The 20,146-nt window shown below is 45.1% G+C and overlaps 1 protein-coding gene across 1 annotated transcript in view; it reads left to right on the top strand.

Moving 5' to 3' along the window:
* Window positions 1–20,146, top strand: part of COL20A1 (collagen type XX alpha 1 chain) — a 142,950-nt gene that overhangs the window by 95,255 nt on the left and 27,549 nt on the right. Inside the window, exons 25-30 of the mRNA XM_040331623.1 lie at window positions 11,517–11,594; window positions 11,730–11,816; window positions 12,823–12,876; window positions 14,641–14,736; window positions 17,075–17,128; window positions 18,306–18,359. Coding sequence (XP_040187557.1) covers window positions 11,517–11,594; window positions 11,730–11,816; window positions 12,823–12,876; window positions 14,641–14,736; window positions 17,075–17,128; window positions 18,306–18,359 — 423 coding nt within the window. The remainder of the gene's footprint in view (window positions 1–11,516; window positions 11,595–11,729; window positions 11,817–12,822; window positions 12,877–14,640; window positions 14,737–17,074; window positions 17,129–18,305; window positions 18,360–20,146) is intronic.

Here is a 20,146-nt window from a genome sequence, read left to right as displayed (position 1 = left end):
GCCATCCTGTCAGCCTGGAGCAAGAGGCCTCAGGCCTTAGAAATTCCTTGGCCACTCTCACCAAGAGTGCGGCAAAGTCTAGCTTGGTGGTTAAACCCTCAGAATCTCCTGAAGGGAAAGACTTTCAGTCCTGTGACCTGGAAGATAGTAACCACAGACGCCAGCCTGATGGGCTGGGGAGCAATTTTGGATGGTTGCACTCGCCAGGGCTCTTGGGCAGCGGCAGAGAAGCAGTTGCCCATCAATATCTTGGAGCTCAGAGCTGCTCGACTAGCCCTCAGGGCTTGGACGTCCAAACTACAAGGGTTCCCGGTGAAAATACAATCGGACAATGCCACGACGGTGGCATATATATAAATCACCAAGGGGGAACCAAGAGTCAAGCCGCTCAGAAAGAAGTGAGCTTGATTTTCTTGTGGGCAGAAGCCCATGTGCCCTGCATATCGGCTATATTCATTCCCGGAGTCGACAACCTACAGGCGGACTTCTTAAGTCGCCAGACTCTGTTGCCGGGGGAGTGGTCTCTGCATCCACAGGTCTTTCAGACACTCTGCCAGTAATGGGGAGTGCCGGACGTGGATATCATGGCATCGAGACTGAACAAGAAGCTAGACAGGTTCATGTCCCGCACAAGGGATCCCAGGGCCTGCGGAACCGATGCGTTAGTTTGCCCTTGGCATCAGTTCAAACTTCTTTATGCATTTTCCCCGCTCCAGTTACTACCCCGCCTGCTGCGCAGGATCAGGGTGGAGCACATACCAGTCTTCCTGGTAGCTCCAGCATGGCCCAGAAGGGCATGGTATTCACTAATCCTAAGGATGGTAGTGGGAGACCCTTGGACTCTTCCTCTACGGCCAGTAATGCTATCGCAAGGTCCGATCCTCCACCCTGCCTTACGGCATCTAAATTTGACGGCCTGGAAGCTGAATCCCTGATTCTCAGGGGTAGAGGTCTGTCTCAGAAAGTAATCTCTACCCTAATCAGAGCCAGGAAACCGGTCTCTAGGGTGATTTATTACAGGGTCTGGAAGGCCTATGTAGGCTGGTGTGAGTCCAAGTTATGGCTTTCTCGTAAGTTTACCATCGATAGAGTATTAAGTTTTCTCCAGCTAGGAGTGGGTAGAGGACTGGCATTAAGCACAATCAAAGGACAGATTTCAGCTTTGTCAGTATGGTTTCAGCGGCCGCTGGCCACCCACTCGCTGGTTAAGACCTTCATTCAAGGGGTCTTACGTATTAATCCTCCAGTTAAATCCCCGCTTTGTCCGTGGGATTTAAATCTTGTTCTGTCAAGTTTACAGAAACAACCTTTTGAGCCGTTGGCTGAAATTCCTTTGGTTTTACTGACAAGGAAGTTAGTATTTTTGGTCGCCATAGTTTCCGCCAGAAGAGTATCGGAACTGGCAGCCTTATCCTGTAAGGAACCATATCTTATTTTACATAAGGACAAGGTCGTTCTCCGCCCTCATCCTTCCTTCCTACCAAAGGTTATATCCAGTTTTCATCTAAACCAGGATTTGGTATTACCATCCTTCTCTCCTAAACCTACTTCCAGAAAGGAAGGGTTGCTGCATACCTTGGATATTGTCAGGGCCATGAAGGCCTATCTTAAAGCTACAGAGAAGATCCGGAAAACAGATGTGTTGTTCATTTTACCGGATGGGCCCAAGAAGGGGCAGGCAACTGCAAAATCCACCATCTCGAGGTGGATTAAACAGTTAATCACTCAGGCCTACGGCTTGAAAGGGTTGCCTCCTCCGTTATCATTAAAGGCTCATTCTACTAGGGCCATGGGCGCCTCCTGGGCAGCACACCACCAGATCTCTATGGCTCAAGTTTGCAAGGCGGCAACCTGGTCTTCTGTCCACACGTTTACAAAATTCTACCAGTTGGACGTAAGAAGGAATACTGATGCAGCCTTTGGGCAGGCAGTGCTGCGGGCTGCAGTTTGAGACCCTCGGAGTCCGGGAGCTCCCTTTTGAGTAAAATTTAAAATTTAAATTTATTTTTCTCAACTAAGTTGGATTTATTATGATTTGAGTATATCTCTAAATTAAATCCTTTTGTCTTGGGAAGATGTCTCCCTCCCCTCATTGTAAGCATTGCTTTGGGACATCCCACTAGTAATGAATATGCCGCTCTGTGTCCCGTGATGTACGAGAAAGAAAAAGGGATTTTTAATACAGCTTACCTGTAAAATCCTTTTCTTGGAGTACATCACGGGACACAGAGCTCCCACCCCTCTTATGGGGACCATTTTGGGAGGCATACTGCTTGCTACAAAACTGAGGTACTCCTCCTATGGGAGGGGGTTATATAGGGAGGGGCACTTCCTGTTTGAGATTGCCAGTGTCCATCACCTGAAGGTACTCCATATAACCCATATAGTAATGAATATGCCGCTCTGTGTCCCGTGATGTACTCCAAGAAAAGGATTTTACAGGTAAGCTGTATTAAAAATCCCTTTTTTTGTAAATATATGATGACCTGACGTGATTGACGTTTTGCGCATGCACCGTCCGTGTACATATCCCAGTGTGCATTGCTCCCAAGTAAGGCGCAACGACGTATTGGTTTCGACGTGATCGTAAATTACGTCCAGCCCTATTCGCGAACGACTTACGCAAATGACGTAAAAAATTCAAATTTCGAAAGCGGGAACGACGTCCATACTTAACATTGGCTGTGCCTCCTAATAGCAGGAGCAACATTACGACGAAAACGACTTACGCAAACGACGTAAAAAACTACCGCTGGGCTGCACGTACGTTTGTGAATCGGCTTAAGTAGGTAATTTGCATACTCTACGCTGAAAACGACGGGAGCGCCACCTAGCGGCCAGCGTGAGAATGCACCCTAAGATACGACGGCGTTAGAGACTTATGCCAGTCGTATCTTAGGCTAATGTCTGCGTATCTTGCTTTCTGAATACAGAAAGAAGATACGCCGGCGCAGATTTGAATTTACGCATCGTATTTATGGATACGCCGGCGTAAATTCTCTCTGAATCCGAGCCAGGCTTTTTATACAGTTGGCAACCAAAAAGCATGCTGCAGTAATCAAAGGGACAATGACACACTCCACCCACAACATCATACAATGGGTACTAACGAGTCCCCCTCAATCCACGTCTTAGACAGACATTCTGACTGTTGAGGTTTATGATATCTCTACATTCCATCTAACTTAACTGCTGAAAATCAAATGTGTCACCTTCCATGACGGCCTAATAGAGACATCAGGGTAGCCTGGTGTTTAGTACCACTCCTTCATTGTTTTCACACAGTGTTGGCTCCACCAGACCCCATTATCACCACAGGTAGCATTTTCAGGGGTCCAGCAGTGTACATATTTCTCTTGGCGCGGGTTTCCTTTAGCGGTAAATTGCATACCAGCATCCTATGAGGGGTTAACCCTCATCCATTTTGTGTCTGCGCCTGCAGAGATTCCTCCATCGCTCTTGTGTTGTGTCACCCCAGTGTCAGCGCGGCCCCACCGGCTAACCAGCCGTAAGACAGAGGACCTCATTCTCGTCCGTCATCTAGCTTTATTTAAGCGGAGACATTTTAAATTTGCGATGATCAATGGCTCTCATTTCGAGGAGATTCGGGTTTGAGGCTGACTCCGGGCGTCGGGGGAGAATGCAGAAGAAAGAGTCCGTCTCTCTGGAGGGCGTTTAAAGGGAAGCGATATTGTCTCTCTATTTATAGGCTCTCGGGTTCGCGGAGAGTAGACTGCTGCTGGGCAGACCAAATAATGTCTCGCGCAATCTATGTGTTCATTTCATCGCGGGCCGCAGGGGACGATCGGGGGACACACGCCGGATGTCCTTAAACACCGCTGTCACATGTCACGCTGGGCAGATGGATCCCAAGACATGATTCTAAATGCTTGTCACGCACATGAAGTTGTTTGTTAAAGGGCCTCTAATGCAGCGTACACACAACATCAGAACCGTGGATTTTTTTTCCGACGGATTGTTCGCTCAAACTTGTCTTGCATACACACAAATGTTGTCGGAAATTCCGAACGTCAAGAACGCGGTGATGTACAACACTACGACGAGCCAAGAAAAATGAAGTTCAGTGATTCCGAGCATGCGTCGAATTGATTTTGAGCATGCGTAGAATTTTTGTGTGCGAAATTGGCTACAGACAATCGGAATTTCCGACAAGAACTTTTGTTGTCGGGAAAAATTGAGAAGCAGCCAGTTGTCGGAAATTCCGACAGCAAATGTGCGATGGAGCCTACACACGGTCGGATTTTCCGACAACAAGCTCACATCGAACATTTGTTGTCGGGCAAAATAAAACGACCGTGTGTAAGCGCCATAAGACTTTCAGGAACGTATTAAAAAAAGAGAGGACATCCTTAAATTTAAAGGGACCCTCTCAGGCTAGTTATATGGGAGCCGCCATCACTGAGGGAGATAAGATGGGGCAGGTTTACTGCTTAATCCGGACTGGTGTTATGGTGCTTGTAGAGTTAATAAATTATCAATGGCTTATTCAAATTGGATAAAATCATGGCAAATATGTTGAAAAAAAAAAAATTCATTGATCGGCTGGTCAATATTTTAGCTTCAAAGTTGAGTTACAATTGACTTAAATGACTGAAATGCCACTTTTGATTGCACAAGTATATGTTGAACATATTGGAGCATTTTGTTACAAAATTGATTAACTTCATAGGATATCTGATCAACTTGAGTGAAAATTGGTCACCTCTGCAGTCTATTGATTACGCCAAGACTGTAAGCTCTCATGAGCAGGGCTCTCCAAACTCTCTCTTGCGCAAATGAGAAATGCCCCAACTGTTGGTGTTATATACATCCTGAATTATTATTCTTAGCATCTTATTATTGTTGTTGTTATTATTATTAGCATTTTTTTATTATAGTGTATATATCTTATGTATATATATATATATATATATATATATATATATAGGCAGGGTGTGTGTATGTGTGTGCATATATATATATATATATATATATATATATATATATATATATATATATATATATATATATATATATATATATATAAAAAATAAGATATTATATAATAATAACATGATAATAATAAAATGCTAAAAATAATAATTGTAATAATTATATATATATATATATATATATATATATATATATATATATATATATATATATAGGGTGTGTGTATGTGTGCGCATATATATATATATATATATATATATATATATATATCCACTCCAGCTCCCCCTTCATGACCAGGCCATTTTTTGCGTTACGGCACTGCGTTACTTTAGCTGAGCATTATGTGGGCATGCGATGCTGTACCCAAACAAAATGTATATTATTATATGCATCCAGGGCTTTTTTCAGGGGGGAACTCGGTTCCGGGACCTCCCTGATGCTGACTGTGGGATCTATTGTAACTGGTAGGGATTTTTGCATTGGGGCATCTTATGTCGCCGAGGGGTTAATTGTTTCTGGGAGGGATCTACAGTTGAGTGAGCGGTCTATTGTAGCTGGCTGCTCTAAGATCTGTTGTTGCTGCTGGGTGGTATATTGTTGTTGTGGTGAAGTATTATTGCTGGGGTGGGGTCATTTGTTGCTAGGCGGAGGAGGGGGGGTCTACTGTTGTTGATGCGGGAGGGGGGGGTCTACCATTGCTGGGGGATCTATTGAACATGCTGATAGCTAGGAGGACAGAGCAGAGTGACAGAGGTGAGCTCATCAGTCTACTGCTTCTCATTTCACTGCCCAGTCACAGGCTGGGGGAGGGACAAGACTTGGAAGCGATACTGAACTGCAAATGAGGCCTCCTCCCCTGCCAAACAGGGCTGGTCCTGATGGTCCTTTAAGATAATGGCCTAGATTCACAAAGCACTTACGCTGACATATAACAAGTTACGCCGACGCAAGTGCAAATGTGCGCCGTCATATCTGTGCGCCAGACCCACAAACTAATATGCGCCTAAAAACAGGCTACACCCCGCCGACGTAGCTTGCACACGCCGGCGTAGGGTGGGCGCACATTTAGGCTGGACGCATGGGGCTGCTCCCATTGATTAGCCATTCAAATATGCAAGTGAGGGAAATACGGCGATTCACGAACGTGCGTGTGCCCGGCGCATGCTACGTGAGATGCGCGTAAGTTGTACGTCCGGCGTTAAGTCATTTCCCATAAAGGAGGTGCAACCCGGCAACAGACATGTACAGGTCTGCACCATGTAACACAAGCCGGCATATTGTGCGTTGGACGCGTGTCTGGCTGGGCGTACGTTATGTTCACGGCGTACGCAGTGATCCGGCGTAGCTTAGGCAGTTGTGCCGGCGTGGTTGTGAGCAGGCGCAGGGGGGTGCGTCCACGTCACGGCGCATGCACAGTTCGTGATAAGTACCTGTCTGGCGCTCGGCCCATCATTTGCATGGGGTCACGCCTCATTTGCATGGGTTCACGCCCACTTCAACCTACACCGGCGTGCGACTTCGAAACCCACGCCACGCTGGCGCAGCGTTGGGAGCACTGGCTTGCTGAATGCAATGCTTGCCTCTCTGCGCTGCGTTGGCGTAGCGTACAGTGTTTGTCCTACGGCGGCATAATGTGCGCCTTGCTCTCTGTGAATCTGGGCCAATGACTTCTGAATTTTGACTCTGGCTGTTGGGACTGGATGTTTCAATGGCGCCTCTCCCTTGCCAATTTTCTCATCCTGGTCCACCATGTTACCGGGAACATTCAAGCCATCATTCTAGGTGATGCCCAAAGTGCAGCGCGTCGGCCATTTTTATGGTGTCCATAGGTGGCGAATGTGACCCGTTTGTTTTCAGTGCTACGAAAGATCTCCCTGTCCTCCTATCATTCATGTCACAAAGAAATGACTTCTTTCCCTTTTAATAAAACACATTTGGATCATTTTCTTTTACAGTCAGGAAATAGGAATTAATAAAATTAGGATTTCTCTAAGAGCGCGCATGCTGGGACGTGAAGATTCCAGATAGCGATCGGCACTTTATTAGACTTGGCACAGACTATTCATCAAGAAGTGGTATTTATAGAGCCGAGGAGGGAGCCTGGAGCACGATACTGTGAAATGGAAAATAAGGTTATTAGTGACATTTTAGGAGGACGTTCTGCGCCATGTGATCCTGTGTGGGGGGATCGCTTTCTGGGCTTTAACATTGGAAGCTAATAAGATTCAATACTGTGCAAAAGTTTTAGGCAGGTGTGAAGAAGGCTTTCAGAAATACAGTTGTGCTCATAAGTTTACACACCCTGGCAGAATTTATGATTTCTTGTCCATTTTTCAGCCCTGGTTCACACTGGGTACAATTTGGAACGATTTGAGATGCGATTTGACATGTCAAATCGCATCTCAAATCGGCGGCAATTGTCGGCAATGGCACTGTCCTAATCAGTGCGACGCCGCATTTGCGATTTCAAAAAGTAGTTCCTGTACTACTTTTTGTGATTTCGGGCCGCGATTCACATTAAATTGCGGCCGAAATCGCGGCAAAATCACAGCCGCGCATTTTACCGCGATTTTGAATTCGCAGCAGTGTGAACCTAAAGTCAGAGAATATGAATGATAACACAAAAACATTTCTTTCCCTCATGGTTAGTGTTTGGCTGAAGCCATTTATTTTCTATCAACTGTGTTTACTCTTTTTAAGTTATAATGGCAACAGAAACTACCCAAATGACCCAAATGAGTTTGCATACCCCAGTTTTTAATACTGGGGTAGATTCGCGTAGCTGCGCTTTAAGTTACGGCGGCGCAGCGTATTGTATTTACGCTACACCGACGCAACTTACAGGAGCAAGTGCAGTATTCACAAAGCACTTGCTCCGTAAGTTGCGGCGGCGTAGCGTAAATAGGGCCGGCGTAAGTGCGCGGAATTCAAATGTAGAAGGGGGGCGTGTTTTATGTAAATCGATGATGACCTGACGTGATTGACGTTTTGTACGAACGGCGCATGCGCCGTCCGTGTACATATTCCAGTGTGCCTTGCTCCCGAGTACGCCGCAACGACGTATTGGTTTCGACGTGAACATAAATTACGTCCAGCCCTATTCGCGAGCGACTTACGCAAATGACATAAAAAATTCAAATTTCGAAGCGGGAACGACGTCCATACTTAACATTGTCTGCGCCACCTAATAGCAGGAGCAACGTTACGACACAAACGACGTAAAAAAACTACCGCCGGGCGCACGTACGTTTGTGAATCGGCGTAACTAGGTAATTTGCATACTCTACGCTGAAAACGACGGGAGCGCCACCTAGCGGCCAGCGTGAGAATGCACCCTAAGATACGACGGCGTAAGAGACTTATGCCAGTCATATCTTAGGCTAATGTCGGCGTATATTGCTTTCTGAATACAGAAAGAAGATGCGGCGGCGCAGATTTGAATTTACGCGGCGTATCTATAGATAAGCCGGCGTAAACTCTCTCTGAATCCGGGGCACTGTGTATTGCCCCCTTTAACATCAATGACAGCTTGAAGTCTGTTGTGATATTTGTGGATGAGGCTCTTTATCTTCTCGGATGGTAAAGCTGCCCATTCCTCTTGACTAAAAGCCTCCAGTTCCTGTAAATTCTTGGGCTGTCTCGCATAAACGGCACGTTTGAGATCTCCCCAGAGTGGCTCAATGATATTGAGGTCAGGAGACTGAGACGGCCACTCCAGAACCTTCACTTTATTCTGCTGTAGCCAATGACAGGTGGACTTGGCCTTGTGTTTTGGATCATTGTTATGTTGGAATGTCCAAGTACGTCCCATGCGCAGCTTCCTGGCTGATGAATGCAAATGTTCCTCCAGTATTTTTTGATAACATACTGCAATCATCTTGCCAACAATTTTGACCAAATTTCCCGTGCCTTTGTAGCTCACACATCTCCAAAACATCAGCGATCCACCTCCGTGTTTCACAGTAGGGATGGTGGACCTTTCATCATAGGCCTTGTTGATGACTCCTCTCCAAATGTAGTGTTTATGGTTGTGGCCAAATAGCTAAATTTTGGTCTCATCACTCCAAATGACTTTGTGTCAGAAGGTTTGAGGCTTGTCTCTGTGCTGTTTGGTGTATTGTAAGTGGGATACTTTGTGGAATTTGCATAGTAATGGCTTTCTTCTGGCGACTCGACCATGCAGCCCATCTTTCTTCAAGTGCCTCCTTTCTGTGTATCTTGAAACAGCCACACTACATGTTTTCAGAGCGTCTCGTATTTCACCTGAAGTTATTTGTGGCTTTTTCTTTGCATCCCGAACAATTTTCCTGGCAGTTGTGGTGAAATTTTAGTTGGTCTACCTGACCATGGTTTGGTTTAAACAGAATCCCTAATTTTCCACTTCTTGATTAGAGTTTGAACACTGCTGATTGGCATTCTCAATTCCTTGGATATCTTTTTATATCTCTTTCCTGTTTTATACAGTTCAACTACCTTTTCCCGCAGATCCTTTGACAATTCTTTTGCTTTCCCCATGACTCAGAATCCAGAAACGTCAGTGCAGCACTGGATGAAAGATGCAAGGGTCTGTCAGGAGTCCAGAAACTCATTGACCTTTTATACACACACACTAATTACAAGCAAACAGATCACAGGTGAGGATGGTTACCTTTAATAGCCATTCAAACCCCTTTGTGTGCATGTTATCAGGCCCAAATCACCAGGGTATGTAAACTTTTGATCAGGGTCATTTAGGTAGTTTCTGTTGTCATTATGATTTAAAGCAGGGATCCTCAAACTACGGCCCTTTAGCTGTTGTAGAACTACACATCCCATGAGGCATTGTAACACACTGACATTCACATACATGACTAGGCATGATGGGAATTGTAGTTCCTGAACAACTGGAGGGCCATAGTTTGAAGACCCCTGCTTTAAAGAGTATTCTTTGAAAAATGGCCACTAATCATAAATTCTGCTGGGGTATGTAAACTTATGAGCACAACTGTAATACAGTATTTTCATTGTTTATTTTTTATCAATTTACAAAATGCAAAGTGAGGGAACAGAAGGAAAATCTAAATCGCATCAAAATTTGGCGTGACCATCCTTTGGCTTCAAACCGGCATCAATTCTTACACTTGCACAAAGTCATGGATATTATAGGATTAGAGTCAGGTGTATAATTAACCAATTATACCAAGCAGGTGCTAATGATCATCAACATCATGTGTAGGTTGAAACACATTAACTGAAACAGAAAAAGCTGTGTAGGAGGCTTAAAACTGGGTGAGGAACAGCCAAACTCTGCTACTAAGTTGAGGTTGTAGAAGACAATGTCAATGTCACAGGTCATACACCATGGCAATTGAGGAAAGGGGAAGATAGCGCTGGACCCGTAGGTTTATTTTCTGGTATTGTTATCTTAAGGTATTAATGTTGGTGTAAATGATCTGCTTCCTGGGCAGTCGTCCTCTACACTCCAGAGTATCTCCGTAGTCTCCTTGGCTTGTAATAAAGAAGGGTTGAAATTTAAGCGCCACACCACTGCTAAGAGGTCCAGATACAACGTTATTCCATAAAGGTCAAAAAATCTAAATCGGGAGACTCCCCCCCCTCCCGCCGCCATCCGGTGCGTCTCCAGGCTCTCCCGTGCCATCAGGGACCCGGAGAAAGAATCGTCCGGCGCCGGCTCAGGACGTTAGAGAGTTCCGGATGGTCACCAGTCATCTCTATGACCGTCAGAGGCCCGGGCGCGACGTTATGACGTCACACCCAGGTACCCGGAAGTAAACAAAGCCACAATCGTGGCTGAAAGCATGAGATCGTTTTTTTTTTCCCGATCTCATGCTTTCCAGCCTGCAGGAGAGATGTGGGGTCTTATTGCCCCCGTATCTCTTCATAAAGAGGACCTGTCACACACCATTCCTATTACAAGGGATGTTTACATTCCTTGTAATAGGAATAAAAGTGATCCAATTTATTTATTTTTTAAAGTGTAAAAAAAAACGCCCCGGTAGCTCGCGCTCAGAAGCGAACACGCGTGTAAGTCCCGCCCACATATGTAAACACCGTTCAAACCACACATGTGAGGTATCGCCGCGTGCGTTATAGTGTGTGTAACAATTATAGCACTAGACCCCCCCTGTAACTCCAAAATAGTAACCTGTAAAAAAAATTAAAGCGTCGCCTATGGAAATTTTTAAGTACTGAAGTTTGGTGCCATTCCATGAGTGTGCGCAATTTTAAAGCGTGACATGTTGGGTATCTATTTACTCGGCGTAATATCATCTTTTATATTATATTAAAAAAATTGGGCTAACTTTACTGTTTAGTTATTTAATTCCTGAAACCGTTTTATTTTCCCCAAAAAAGGTGTTTGAAAAATTATTGCGCAAATACGGTGCAAGATATAAAGTTGCAATGACCGCCATTTTATTCCCTAGGGTGTCTGCTAAAAAAAAACATATATCATTTTTGGGGGTTCTGAGTAATTTTCTAGCAAAAAAAATGATGATTTTTACATGAAGGAGAGAAGTGCCAGAATAGGCGCGGTATGGAAGTGGTTAACCCTTTCCTTCCAGTTGCAGCTCCAGTCATTCCTGATGGTCTGCGGTTCAGAGATTCCCATCGGAGATGGGTGCTGTGATGTCCTGGCCAAGGTGAGGAGAGATGACCCAAGGCAACCAAACTACTACTTAAATTTTTTTTTTGTGTGTGTGTTTCTTTATAAGTGTGCTGTATTAATTCTCGTTAGGTCTCCAATGCAGCGCTTTTATCTCTTTTTATCCTCTTAGAGGGATGAGAAAACATGCCCTGCCCTCGCCTCCGCCTGTACCTGCACCTCCGACGTCCCTGGGCCATCCGGCCCTCCTGGGCTTCCGGTAAGTATTGAGTTGTAATAATTCAGTACCAGCCAGGGGCGGACTGACCATTCGGGCTCTCCGGCACTGCCCGAGGGCCCCATGCCACTAGGGGGCCCCATCAGGGTTGCCAGCCTCAGTAAAACCAGGGACAGTATGTAAAAAAAACGTTTTTTTTTTTTAAGCGGAGGTTCACCCAGAAGTATATAACATTACATTCAGTATACCTCAAGCATGTACAGTATGCTGTTTTTTTTTTTTTTTGGGGGGGGTGTACATACGGTATTATCGGTATTTTCCTCCCGGCTTCCGTGTCCTCGCTCCCGCGGGAGTGGGCGTTCCTGTGCAGTGCCGCAATGTCATCTGGGACTTTGCCCATATGATTGACGTGCCTGAGAAAAACTCCCCCTGGCGGATAAGGCGCGTCACGACTTTCCGAAAGTAGCCAAACCGCGAGTCGGCTCTATACGGCGCCTGCGCAGTCAGCTCTACACGGCTCCTAGTCGGAGCGCAGGCGCCGTGTAGAGCCGACTCGCGGTTCGGCTACTTTCGGAAAGTCGTGACGCACCTTATCCGCCAGGGGGAGTTTTTCTCAGGCACATCAATCATATGGGCGACGTCCCAGATGACATTGCGGCACTTCACAGGAACGCCAGCTCCCGTGGGAGCGAGTACCCGGAAGCCGGGAGGAAAAAAAACGATAATACCGTATGTAAACCCAAAAAAAAAAAAAAAACGGCATACTGTACATGTTTGAGGTATACTGAATGTAATGTTATATACCGTATTTATTGACGTATACCGCGCACTTTTTTGCCCTGAAAATCAGGGCAAAATCGTGGGTGCGCGATATACGCCGATACCCGCTTTCCCGCGCCGAGTTTGAATACTGCGCCGGCATATACCGAGCGCAGTACACTCGCCGTCTCGGAGAGATAGAGGAACCCAGTTATTGCTTAAGCTTTGGATGGCCAACCCATGTTGAACAGTTACTTTGTGTGATCAAAATTATTATTTCTACTTGCAGGGGCCTCCAGGACCTCGAGGGTCCAAAGGCGAGCAGGGCGAGCCAGGACCAGTGGTATGTACTAACATTCTGTGCCATGCATATCATATCGTTAGGGAATGAGTCATTTTTGAAGAAAAGGTGGTCTTTGTCTAACACATGGGTGCTTAACCTGTGGCCCTCCAGCTGTTGCGGGACTACACGTCCCATGAGGCATTGCAAGGCTGTCAGACTCCCAAAGGCAGAGGCATGATGGAACTTGTAGTTCTGAAACAGCTGGAGGGCCACATGGTCTAACACATACGCTACCTCTGGGCTGCGAAACATTTTTGTTGTGTGTGACCCTTGGGTAGCTCAAGGGTAAAAAAAAATGCAAATTTGGCCCATGCCTGCAATGTAACAATGATATGTGGTGGTTGAATCTTTCGGCTACACATCATAACACAAGTCCTAATTGGCTGGAGGACATGAGTGGAAGGGGATGGTGGTGGAGTGGAAGATTCCATTTTCTGGAGCTCCATTTATAAACAGATTTACACACATAGGCAGCCAGTGTACCTATGAATGACTGTGACCGAGCTGTCATTAGACAGCTGAGAATGGAGGAGCAATGTACAGAGCCAATCACAGTGGGCTCTGTACCTTGTGATTGCTGTGAACCAATCGGATAGGATGCATTAAGGTGAAAAAACACCAGGGTTTTCAACCCTTTTAAGTTATTATTAGTTAGTTTATTATAGCTTTTCGGATTTTCGAATTTCCGAATGTACATATAGTCGGAAAAAATAGTTAAATGGGTTTTCGGTAATTTCGGATATTTCCAAATTAACTAATTTGTCGAAGTTTGTTAAAAAATGAATTAGTAACAAAAAGAATTACACCTGTCTGCAAAGCACTCCCCTCTCCCCACAGTTAGCAAGCTCTCCGAATGAAACAGTTAACCCTTTGATCGCCCCTGATGTTAACCCCTTCCCTGCCAGTGTCATTAGTACAGTGACAGTGCATTTTTTTTAGCATTAATCACTCTATTTGTGTCACTGGTCCCCAAAAGGTGTCAGATTTCTCCGCCGCAATGTCGCAGTCCAACTAAAAATCGCTGATCGCCACCATTACTAGTAAAAAAAAAATCCATAAATATATCCCGCAGCCGCGATAACTTTTGCGCAAACCAATTAATATACACTTATTGGGTCTTTTTTACCAAAAACATGTAGCAGAATACATATTGGCCTAAATTGATGAAGAGATTTTTTTTTCACTTTGGTATTTATTTGATTTTTTTTTTTATCTATTATATATATATATATATATATTATATAAAAATTATATAAAATATATTTGGGTACAGAGTTGCATGGCAAAGTAATTGTTAGTCAAAGTATCACAACATGAAAAAATGGGCTGTTAACGAAGGGGGGTTGCAGGCTAGTAGTTAGGTGATTAAATGGTTAGACACTCGCTGTGGGCGGCAGTCCTGCCAAACGGCACTACAAACCCAGAAACAGGACTGCCCCGGCTCGCAGACGTGGCTGCGTTCTCAGGTATTTGTGGCGCACCATGAGCTACAAGTCGGAGGTATTTTTATCTCTCTTTTCACGCTTCTTGCTGCGTGGGGGGTCTGCGCTCAGGGACTTAACCGAGACCATCTCTTCATCTCCCACCTGCTGCAAATCAACGCTTGCCACTTTGGGGAGAGAACTGCGAATTGATGCAATCAGCGGGATTGCAGAGCTGCCATGGGCTGCCGATGAAATGGTAAATGGGAATATTGGTATAATTCCGGTTATTTCTGACTCTTGTCTGGTCACAGAACTATCTAGGATTTGTTTTCTTTCTCAGGGAGACCAAGGCGTGTCTGGACAGGTGGGACCAGAAGGTGGCGGCGGACACACGGGCTCCCCTGGAATTCGCGGGATGGCCGTTACCGGTCCGATGGTACAGTGACCTTTTTTTTCCAGAGTCCTTGTGGGCTAGCTTTCGAATTTCTAAAGTGTTGGGAGGGGACAAAGGGTTCGCTCAATCTACAAAACACCTCCTTCAATGTTATGGGGAGGGGTACAGAAGTCAAAATGCACTTCCTGTCCTTGGGTGACAACGCTGTTACTCCATAGAGCATGGTGTCCCACACTCCGCTTGAGTGCTTCCGTCATATACCGCTTCCTGTCAGTCTGGATAGAGATATCAGATATTCCAGCTGCTCTTAAGCACACAACGAGACAAGACTTGATTGTCTGCTGAACATGGAATGTTTAATAGAACCAAGAATGCAACCTTATATACAGTTTAAAGAGGAGGTAACCAGAACATAAATTAACATGAGCTAATTAACTAATCATTTACCCAGACTAGGCGACTCATAGATATGACCTTTCAGAGTAGACGTCGCGTCTCCTCGCTCACCTGCTATACAATACACATTATCATAAGTGTAAACACAGGACATCTTCACACAATAGCAGGGTGAATTAGCACAGAGAACAGACAGATGGCTGGAGTTGGTGACATTAGCATCTAACAGTATGTGTCCCAACATTATTAATGAGTCACTCTTACAATTAACCCGTTGAGTTCAGAATCAACAAACAGTAAAAATTCCAACAGGCTTACCCATATTTTATCATTACTGCGGTTGAGAACAAATGGCCATTTAATCCCACTTCAAATATCCATTTGTTCCCACTTCAAATATCCATTTGTTCCCACTTCAAATAGCCACTTGTTCCCACTTCAAATATCCATTTAATCCCACTTCAAATATCCATTTAATCCCACTTCAAATGTCTATTTGACCCACTTTGAATGCCCATTTGATCCCACTTCGAATGTCCATTTCATCCCACTTTGAATGTCTATTTCATCCCATTTTGAATGTCCATTTCATCCCACTTTGAATGTCCATTTCATCCCATTTTGAATGTCCATTTCATCCCATTTTGAATGTCCATTTCATCCCATTTTGAATGTCCATTTCATCCCACTTTGAATGTCCATTTGATCCCAGTTTGAATGTCCATTTGATCCCACTTTGAATGTCCATTTCATCCCACTTTGAATGTCCATTTCATCCCACTTTGAATGTCCATTTCATCCCACTTTGAATGTCCATTTGATCCCACTTTGAATGTTCATTTGATCCCACTTTGAATGTCCATTTGATCCCACTTTGAATGTCCATTTCATCCCACTTTGAATGTCCATTTCATCCCACTTTGAATGTCCATTTGATCCCACTTTGAATGTTCATTTGATCCCACTTTGAATGTCCATTTGATCCCACTTTGAATGTCCATTTCATCCCACTTTGAATGTCCATTTCATCCCACTTTGAATGTTCATTTGATCCCATTTCGAATGTCCACTTGATCCCACTTTGAATGTCCACTTGATCCTACTTCGAAAGTGTTGATCCCACATTGAAAGTCCATTTTTTCCCACATCGAATGATCCCAACTTAAGCTGGCCATAATAACAGCCAAACTCCTACCTCTTTTCTCTGAGACTTCGCCATGCATCAGTGGACCTCCCCTTCTCTAAAAGGCACTCAAGGATCGAGGACCCTTGAAGATTTTTAAAAATACCCATACCCCAGTAGAATTGAGAGTTTTTCTTTTAAGAACATCCATTACATTTTCTAATAGTGGGGTCAAATCAGTGTTCGTTTTTAACCATAAAGATACGAAAATTCCAAGGAGCGGGGTGATTTTTTTAAAATTGAACTAGCAAATTTCTACCAATGAAAGCCCATTTGTTTCAAACGCGAATGTTAAAAGCTAAGTCGAATGACATTCATCAAACTGTCGAATGTACTGGGAATGTTTCCACAAATGTTTGTTTAAAAATCTACTAGTGTATAACCATCTTTGTGATTAGAAAATCCAACAAATGTTCTTAAAATTAAAAACTTTGGACCACTTCTGTATGACCAACTTAAGGACATCTAAGGACACCTAATGAGTGGCAAGCTACAATATATTACATTTACCTCCTTGGTTTTAGATGTACTTTAATGAAAGCTGCGGATTCATTAATGAAAACAACTTATGAAATGACATTAATATGTTTAAGCTTCTATGAGATTTAAGTGATTGGGTTTAAATGCTTTAATATATTCATCAAAAACGTCCTTTTATTAGCGTATTAGATGATGGAGGAGAACAGGATTAGAACAGAGGATTATGGGGGAGATGTCCTTCAGATCTAGTCTGTTTGTTAGGAACTGCTGAGACATGCTATATGGGTGACATTCAGAAATGTTTGTCTTTTCATGTTGTAGGGACCTCCGGGGATGAAGGGTGAAAAAGGTGACATTGGAGGTCAAGGACTACAGGTAAAAGAACAGAATGTCTCTATGATTGTGAGCACACTGGCGTCCTGAAGGGTTGGTCGCATGACGAAAGTTGGAGAAGAAGAAGTGCAATCCATCTGCTGGGCGCGCTGAGTTCCGGGGAATGGAGTATATCCATGGAGTGGGAGCTCCGAGTTCCCGGGAATGGAGTATGTCCATGAGCTGGGAGCTCTGAGTTCCCGGGAATGGAGTATATCCATGAGCTGGGAGCTCCGAGTTCCCGGGAATGGAGTATATCCATGAGCTGGGAGCTCTGAGTTCCTTGGAATGGAGTATATCCATGAGCTGGGAGCTCCGAGTTCCTTGGAATGGAGTATATCCATGAGGTGGGAGCTCTGAGTTCCCGGGAATGGAGTATATCCATGAGCTGGGAGCTCAGAGTTCCCGGGAATGGAGTATATTCATGGGCTGGGAGCTCTGAGTTCCCGGGAATGGAGTATATCAATGAGGTGGGAGGTCCGAGCTCCCGGGAATGGAGTATATCCATGAGGTGGGAGCTCAGAGTTCCCGGGAATGGAGTATATCAATGAGGTGGGAGGTCCGAGCTCCCGGGAATGGAGTATATCCATGGGCTGGGAGCTCTGAGTTCCCAGGAATGGAGTATATCCATGGGCTGGGAGCTTTTGGGCTGCATTATGAAGTGTTTGCTTATAAGGAACCTGACAAGAAGAAAATCCAGAAGCTCCCCTGTTGATTTTTCATTGCCGATTTTCAAGTGACTCTGCCGCTGTGTAAAAAACAAACGCAGCTAAGCCGCACCCGCAGTAGAGGAGGGTGTGTAGTCGCCTGTCCCACTGCCAGCTGCATGGATATTCTTTACATTGAGGAGTGTCAGATGCCTGTGTCCCCTGCTACGTGGAGTAGTTTATTCCGCTGACTTCTGAGTCACTACTGTTGTAGGGGCCAGCGGGAGGAACCACAGAATTCAGCGGGGGGGACAGGCATCACGTTTAGCAAGGGAGTGAAGTTTGGAGGGACGGGTGAGTGTAGACCCTCTTCTATCTCAGATCCTGCTTAGTGGATGGATTAAGAATCATGACTTCCCTGGCTGCCTGCTTGTTCCAGGTCAGGTGACCTCAGGAGAAATGTGATCTGCTTTGATTCTGGTTGAGTTTATTGGATCTTGTTGCTGCCTTAATCATATTCTTTGTTTATTTAGGGTCTTCTGGGCCCCGAGGGGAAGGCAGGAAAGGATGGCACCATGGGACCCAAGGTAGGAGTATTGAAGTCCATCAGTATACCCTTCAGTTTTCTCCACATACACTATATTGTCAAAAGTATTGGGACGCCTGCCTTTACACGCACATGAACTTTAATGGCCTCCCAGTCTTAGTCCGGAGGGTTCAATATTGAGTTGGCCCCGCCCTTTGCAGCTATAACAGCTTCACCTCTTCTGGAAAGGATGCCCACAAGGTTTAGGAGTGTGTCTATGGGAATGTTTGACCGCTCTAATTCATCCTATCAGGTTGAGGTCAGGACTCTGTGCAGGCCAGTCAAGTTCCTTCACCCCAAAGTCGCTCATCCATGTCTTTATGGACCTTGCTTTGTGCACTGGTGAGCATGGAATTGTCCAAAATGTCTTGGTATGCTGACTCCTTAAGAGCTTCCTTACCTGGAACTAAGAGGCCAAGCCCAACCTCTGAAAAACAACCCCCCACCATAATCCCCCCTCCACCAAATGATTTGCAAGCAAGGTACATAAAGACATGGAGGAGTGAGTTTGGGGTGGAGGAACTTGACTGGCCTACACAGAGTCCTGACCTCACCCCAATTGAACACCTTTGGGATGAATTAGAGTGGAGACTGTGAGCCAGGTCTTCTCGTCCAACATCAGTGCCTGACCTCACAAAGGCGCTTCTGGAAGAATGGTCAAACATTCCCATAGACACACTCCTAAACCTTGTGGGCGGCCTTCCCAGAACAGTTGAAGCTGTTATAGCTGCAAAGGGCGGGGCCAACTCAATATTGAACCCTACGGACTAAGACTGGGATGCCATTAAAAATCATGTGCGTGTAAAGGCAGGCGTCCCAATACTTTTGACAATAAAGGGGTAGATTCACGTAGCTGTGCTTCTTCTTACGGCGGCGCAGCGTTTCGTATTGACGCTACGCCGCCGTAACTTACAGGAGCAAGTGCAGTATTCACAAAGCGCTTGCTCCGTAAGTCGCGACGGCGTAGCGTAAATGGGGCCGGCGTAAGCGCGCGTAATTCAAATGTGGAAGGGGGGCGTGTTTTATGTAAATATATGATGACCTGACGTCCGTGTACATATCCCAGTGTGCATTGCTCCCAAGTACGGCGCAACAACGTATTGGTTTCGACGTGAACGTAAATTACGTCCAGCCCTATTCGCGAACGACTTACGCAAACGACGTAAAAAATTCAAATTTCGAAGCGGCAACGACGTCCATACTTAACATTGGCTGCGCCTCCTAATAGCAGGATCAACCTTACGCAGTAAAAGCCTTACGAAAACGACGTAAAAAACTACCGCCGGGCGCACGTACGTTCGTGAATCGACGTATCTAGGTAATTTGCATATTATACGCTGAAAACAACGGAAGCGCCCCTAGCGGCCAACGTAATATTGCACACAATTCTATGCCGCCGCATTCAAGTTACGTCGGCGGAGGAAGCCTATTTTTTTAGCGTATCTGCCTTTCGGAAATCGGCGTATCGATACGCCGGCGCAGAATTCAAATTACGGCGGCGTATCTGGAGATACGCCGCCGTAATAGCTACGTGAATCTACCCCATAGTGTATATGTGTGAGAACAGCTATAGGTGTGATAGGATATAAATATGTATGTGAGGAATGAAGTTCACGCCGTGTTCTAATTATAGCCGCAGTTGTTCTATTTATTAGGTGTCTCTACACACAGCTTTATTTTTATTCTTTTTTTTCCCAGTAAGAACCCACGTCTGTTTTTTTTAAATTGCTGTCTGTGTCTCCATTTGGGAGATCATCAGTCACTTCCTGTCTTGAAGACACAACAGGA

The sequence above is a fragment of the Rana temporaria genome, chromosome 12 (genome assembly GCF_905171775.1).
Source record: "Rana temporaria chromosome 12, aRanTem1.1, whole genome shotgun sequence".
NCBI lineage: Eukaryota > Metazoa > Chordata > Amphibia > Anura > Ranidae > Rana > Rana temporaria.
Note: the sequence above shows the minus strand (reverse complement) of the source record. Positions and strands in the feature narration are given on the sequence as shown.